The sequence below is a fragment of the Solanum tuberosum genome, unplaced genomic scaffold (genome assembly GCF_000226075.1).
Source record: "Solanum tuberosum cultivar DM 1-3 516 R44 unplaced genomic scaffold, SolTub_3.0 scf00076, whole genome shotgun sequence".
In the NCBI taxonomy this organism is placed as follows: Eukaryota; Viridiplantae; Streptophyta; class Magnoliopsida; order Solanales; family Solanaceae; genus Solanum; species Solanum tuberosum.
In genome coordinates, this window is record NW_006239000.1 from 1,034,012 (window position 1) to 1,040,956 (window position 6,945).

General features: G+C 36.0%; 1 protein-coding gene across 1 annotated transcript; it reads right to left on the reverse strand.

Moving 5' to 3' along the window:
• Positions 1-726: 726 nt before the first annotated feature.
• LOC102580057 (WEB family protein At5g55860) lies at positions 727-6,278 on the reverse strand. Its single transcript, XM_006346062.2, has 3 exons — positions 5,832-6,278; positions 3,851-4,046; positions 727-2,881 (listed from the first exon to the last, which is right to left on the reverse strand). Exons 2-3 carry the CDS (start codon positions 4,019-4,021, stop codon positions 1,025-1,027), a joined length of 2,028 nt encoding a protein of 675 aa, XP_006346124.1. The 5' UTR covers positions 4,022-4,046; positions 5,832-6,278; the 3' UTR covers positions 727-1,024.
• Positions 6,279-6,945: the final 667 nt, after the last annotated feature.

Genomic DNA, 6,945 nt, shown 5'->3' on the forward strand with positions numbered 1-6,945 from the left:
CACATTAATTTAGTTAAGTGGTGTATTAGGACTCCCGCAAAGTTTGAGTGTCTTTTTCAAAAATGCATCTTACTTTAATGGGGTAATTATGTATTTCCTCTTTATTATATAATGTGATGATGATTGCAGTTTTTTTTTATTGCTACACCATATTTACCGTAATGCCAAAACGATAGTGTAAAACCTCATAAATTAGATGACGAAGAAGATACCTATATTTATACATTTTTTTACATGAGATTATTTAGATTCTAAGAAGCAACTTTTCATAACAAGTTTAGTAAATAAAATTACTAGAAATGAGAAAAAAATGATTATGTTATAGCCTAGAATCAAGATATATGACATTAATAAGGTAAGGTTTTCTTGAACTTAATAATATAATGAATTTCTTATATTATCAGTATAAGTGCACTCATTACTACAACTTAACATTTGAAATAGACTATTTATTTACCACAAAATCCAAGCGCTAATTTTCAAATAAAATGAAAAATCATTCCAAAAAAAAGTAAACAATTATTATGACCAAGTAGGTCCTTAATAAGTAATTATTACAAGCATTTATTCTCCTTGTTCTCTTGTTTAATCCTTTTTAACATTCAAAATTCATTTCTACGACTAATTCAAATTCACATCAGATAGGATCCTTACAAGTGCCTCGTACTGATCATGCTAACCAAAGGAAAAAAACATATTAGCAAGGGAAGAAACCAAAGAAAAAAGAAGAAAAAAAGACTCAATTTTTTCCTTTTTCAATGGAAGTCAAGGATAGTGAAGCGACGAGTCACGTAAGCAACAACAACAAAACATACCTAGTATAATTCCCCAAGTGGAGTAGACGAGTCCGTAAGCATATTATTATTATAGGAGACAAATGTATATAACTCTAAGAAGTTGCAGACACGCAATAAATACCAAAAGTGAAAGGGGAAAGAATTGCTGCTCCACAGGTTTCAGATATACACACAATCCATGGCATAGAGACCAGTTCCTCTCCACCACACATATTTTGCACAAAATGTTACCAAACAGGTTTCTCTCCAGGCAGATATGATGGAGAATTTCCCTCTACTTGGTTTTTCTTCTTGTGGAAAATGCCACTGATACTAGGCATCAATACTTTCTTCTTTGACACTGATGTCTTTGCTTTCTGCAACTTGTGCGTTTCCATTATGTTCTCTTGTGTGTTTTGCTTCTTGGTTTCAATGGGTGAGTGCATCTTTAAATGTGATTCCATGAATTTCTCAGATGGTTTCTCCTTCTGAACTGTGTAACTTTGAGGAGATGATCTGTAGTTCATATGTGTTTCAGCAAGAATACGAGAAGCTGCCTCAGCTGCCTTCTTTTGCTCACGTTCCCGCCACCTTCTAAGCTCCCCTTCTACGGCCTTCTTGGCAGCTTCTGCCATCTCTGCCTTCTTCAAGGCTTCCTGAGTTGCGGTTTTTATATAATCAATCTCCTTTTGAGTAGCCTCCAACTTCTTGAGGGCCTCATACTCACTTGCTTTCACCGCCTCTACCTGAGCCATTGCGGCTCCCACTCTTATTTCTGCTAAATTATCAAGTTCTTCAACTTTACGGCTCAATGAGTCAAACTCATCTCTTGATAAAGTAATACGAGCACCAGCCTCAGAAGTTGAGGATCGTGCAGCTGTGGTTTTTTCAGATAAAATCTTAATTTGATCACGAGCCTCAGCCTCAGCTGATTTTGCTTCTTCAGCTTCTTCCATAGCCACTTTAAGCTTCTTTTCTGCTTCTTCAAGCGCCATTCTAGTGGCTTCAGCTTCTTTCTTTAAGTCTTCTGCTTGCATTTTCATCTCTTCAGCTTCAAGCTTTGCGTTTTCAGTCTCCAAGGTCAGCTGGTGGAGAGTGGAGATCATTTCTTCAGAAGCACCCCTTGCTTTGGCTTCTTCTGCAACTGCTACTTCAAGCTCAGATTTGGCTTTCCGGAGCTTGACATGCAGACCCCCAGCAAGTGATTCTGTCTCTGCCTCCTTCTCCTTCAGATCAGAATGTTCTTTCTTGACATTCTCCAGGTCCAGTTTAAGGGTCTCCACCAAGGTTTGGAGAGTACTCTCTTCTTCTGCGACCTTAAGTAGTGAGTCCTTAGCATCATCCAGCTCTGCAGTGACAACTTTCACCGTATCAAGGTCAGAAGACTTCGCACTGTCCATTTCTTTCCTCAAAGCTTCAATTTCAGACATTGTTTCAGCTAACTGTGCTTCAAGACTCTTGGCTAAATCTGCATCAGTCTCTTTCTTCAAAGCAAGTAACTTCTCTGCTGACTCTTCAAGTTTAGCCTTGTAGGACTGCTTCTGGACATTCTTTTCAGCATAAATCTTTGCCTCCTCTTCCTGCTCCTGCACACAAGCAAGTTTTAGTTGATCAACCGACTCGTGGACAGCTGCTATTTCCTTGGAGAGCTCACTAGCTCTTTCCATATTTGCTTTGGCAGTACGCTCAGCTTCTGCTGCCTGCTCAATAGCGCCAGTTTTTTCTTCCATAAATGTATTGCAATCCTGGCGGATTTTCCTCAGCTCTTGTTTTGCTTTATCAAGATCAGCTATTTCAGCCATATACTTTTCTCTTGCAGTTTCCAGATCCACTTTCCAAGAACCATCCTTCCCCATAACAGAGCCATCATTTGGTGCTTCAAGTTGGTTCACCTGACTCTTTGCTGCTTCTGTCGCCTTGACAGCCAAATCCTTTGACTCGCAAACAATTTTAAGCTTTTTGGTGAGGTCATCAACGGTCCGTTTTGCCCTTTCGAGCTCAGTAAGTGCTTGGGCTCTAGTGGTTTCTGCATTTTTCAACTGTTCCTTCAACTTGTTCAGCTCTTTCTGGGCTAAGTGAAGCTGTGTTTCCTTTGCCAGTACCCTCTGAAATCAAGACAAGATAAGGGTACTTAGGTGAGGCTATTTTATTGCTGTCTCAGAACACTAACCAATCCTTAGGTGTAAATACTTTTGCATTCATGCACTCCTGAGAGCACCTGATTACATGTTACATTCAGTACTCAAAAGACTCAAGTATGAGCGTATTTACCATTTAGTGAAAAAGTTCTGAAACTATAAAATGAAGCACCAAATAATTATGAACACTTCGAAGTCATTAAACACCATGTGAAAACATTTGAATAATCAAAGAAAGAAGATGCTTCAAAGACACATACACCAGAAAAAAGTTCGATGAATAGATGGAGATGCATGCACGCACAAATTTCTATGACAACATGACTTACTTGATGTAAAAGACAAATTACAAGTATTTGTTAGACAAAAGGAAACTTTGCTTAGATGTCCATTCTCCAACTTTTCTTTGTTTCGATCTTGGAAATAGGAGAGGGAGAAGAAAGCTCAATAAGGTATTAATTCAATCTTAATCATAAAACGAATGTTTAACACAAACAATGCAGATAAAATGTCATAATAAAAACACTGCTGATCTCTTGAGCTGCTGGATGAGGAGGGGGGGGGGAGCAAGACCCAAAAAAGATGGTGGTCTATAGTACCTACTTGTGTCTGGTGGGCTATTTGGAGAGAAAGAAACCTTAGGTGTCATGAGAATATTACTAACTCTATTCAGAAAGTTAAAGAAAATTGCATTAACATGTTGTTTTTTTGGTGTAAAGAAGATGGTATAGAAGAAGTAGAACAGTTGGTAGATTTCCTAGGATCTATGTAATTATGGTGTCAGCTTGTAACTTTTTGGAGGTAGCCAGCATACCCTTAATGCTGAAGAATACAACTTTAACTTTTATCAAAAAAAAATAAAAAATGTCATAATAAAAACACCAAGCTTCTCCATTCAGGATAACGATATACATTTTGAACCACAGTATTATTTACCTCTGCGGACTGAGGTCTTGGCTTCCTGATTGCAGGTTTTTCCCCTGAGAATGCACCTTCCCCAAACAAGTTAACAGCATCTTTGACAGACTGAAATGGTGCACTTGTATCTATCTCCCCAACTTGTACTTTTGGAGATCCAGTAGGTTTCTTACGGTCTTTTGAAACCATATTTTAATCTTTTAAACAGAATCGCCTACCAACAAAAAGCAAAGAAAAGTTTACTGAAAGTGACCAAAAACACAGACGGAATTTCAACATTGTGGATAAGAGTAGCACAGACGCTTGAGATACCAGTTTACAAGTGGTCATCATGCAATACAAGCTAGGTATATTTATAACATCAGCGTCCTCCTTTTACTTGAAATTCTTTAACTTTTTTTTTGATAAGGACTTGAAAATCTTAATGATGGATTGCGAATAGCTGCCTAAGCATTTATTATAAGAAACAGATGTCTTTCTAAGTGCACAGAAGCAAATATCTCTACAATCATTATTGACAATGTATGCTATGCCAAAAATGTAGACATTTTCACTCTCTAAGGTCACAATCAACATATACAGAAAGACGCTTCCTTTTGTCGCACTGAGGGGAGTAGGTTGTTTTCGACTTCCTTCTTTCATTTAAATAATGGTCATGTTATGTCATACTCAGAGAGCTGTATGCACACATGACTTGTCAGAAAGAAAAGAAAGTGGGGAGGGGGTGATATGTCTATGAAATGCACTTCATTCCTCAAAATTAATCACTCTAATCTCCAATTCTAGCCACTGCAAGCGCAAGCTATCCACCGACTAAAACCTTCAAATAATTCCTATATGACAAAAAGATAATTGGCTTGAAATGTCAGATGAGAATAGCCAAACACTCATGTTAAACATTATTGACTCAAAGATATTCAAAGAGTTATGTTACTGTACTTTCAAATTAAAAGGAACAACTATATTGAGCTCTGCTTTGCTGTATCTGAGGGTGCGGAAGATTAAGATGCCAATATCCCATTGCAGCAGTTGTCTCTACCACGACATACAAATGCAAGTATCTCATTGAAGCTCTCTTTAGGAATTTTAACTATCAAATTGGCCTAATCAAAATTTTCATTGCTTGCCAACAGACTAAGGTGTTCTTGTGACAGGTCCCTTTTCATATCTTGTTTAAAAAGAGTTGGATTGTAATATACTAGCAAATCGTGACAAGCTTAGATAAGATTAGATGAGAGTTATTGTAAGGTCTAACACACACCATTTCTATTTTGCACTAAACGGCAAGGAAAATCATAATTTGTTATAATCCAACCTTCCCCTGGATATAGTGAAGTTTAGATGTAAAATCAACTAAAAACTAAACATTAAATACAATCCAGAAAATTTTCAAACTAGAACCAAGTTTCTCTAGGTGTATACAGAATGATGGGTTGTGAATAGCTGCCTAGGCATTCATTATTGGAAGTGAAACAAAAAGATCAAAACAGACGTCATTTTGAGTGCAGAGAAACAAACACCTCTACAAACATCCCTGACAATGCATGCTAAGACAAAAATGTAAACATTTTCACTCTCTAAGGTCACAAAAAACATATACAGTAACACCTTTCCACTTTTTTTTAGGTAAACAAAATTTGATATCTGTTAAAAGGGAAGCAATCAAACCATTTCAGTGCATTAAATGATTAAATTGCAGGTGTACATACACATTCTTATACAACTTAACAATTCGAAGGAGTTAAGAAATACACAAAATAAAAATAAAAACAGGACAATTGTTCAATCTGAAACCCATAAGAAATTTAAAAACAACTCAAAAAGACAATCATTACATTTCTCAATTACAATTTACCCAATAGTATAATAGCAACTACCAAGAACCAAATTCTACCCACCAAGTCTAATAAAAACTTCAACTTTTAACCCTTCTTCAACAACAAATACAACAACAACAATAATAGGCAAGCAAAAGGGTGAAAGAGGAAAAAGGGCTTACCTAAATGATGAAAAGCCCTAATCATCCATAAACCCTAGAAATCATCAATCTTTTAACTCCCAAAGGCCAAAAGGGTTGATACACAGCAGCAAATTCTCAGAGATACTCAAAAGTGGTTGACCAAAAATCTTCGAAAAAGTCAATCTTTCAACTAATCAACACAAACTCACAAACCAAACAGCAAAAAAAAACTGCCCCAAATACTCAAAAGACTATCTTTTTTTTACCTAAACCCTCAATAGCAAAGTATAAAAGAAGAGAAAAGGCAATCCCTTTGAAGGGGAAAACACTATTTGGTTAGTGAAACTATGAAAGGAGGAAAAATTGAGATATGGGTAGTTGCAATAAGCAAAAACAAAGTAAAAATTCAAACAGTAAAGACAAGGAATCTTGAATTGAGAGATGGTTTGAAAGTCTTACAAAAAGCTAAAGAAAAAAAAAAGCTGTGTATGTTGAAAGACAAATATAATGTATACTACTACTATGAGCTAATCAGAGAAGAAAGAGAGAAAGAGAAAAGACAAGTCCAAGTCAGCAAAATGGCACCGTCCAAAGCTGACTCTGTCTTTGAGCACGCAAAGGGAAAAACACACAAAGATGGAGGAGGAAAAAGAGGTTTTTTTTATTCGATATCTCGCACTAATATTAAAATTTGATTAAATTTAACTTAATTTCGAAAAGTTTAGCATAGGAGGTGCTTACATTGGGGGTAAAGCACAAAGATGATTCTGTATCTGACTCAAACTTGAGATCTCTAAATAAAGATAAAGGGTATCAATTCATCATAATCCTTGTTGGTGAGGTATGTGTTGCTTCATCACAACAATAGGAGGTGCTTCCTAAGAAAAATGATTTCACACGTAAGAGATTCAAATCTAAAACTTTTGATTAAGAATGAAGAGGTACTTACTCGTTATCACTTCATTACAATAACAGAAGGTATTTTCTAACAAAAATGACTTTACATGTAAAAGACTCAAATTTAAAATCTCTTACTAAGAATAAAAAGGTACTTACCACTCCATAACAATAATAGAAAGTACTACTTCATAATAAAAACAACCCCACATATACAAAAAAACTCAAATTTAAAATCTACGAATAAAATAAAAAT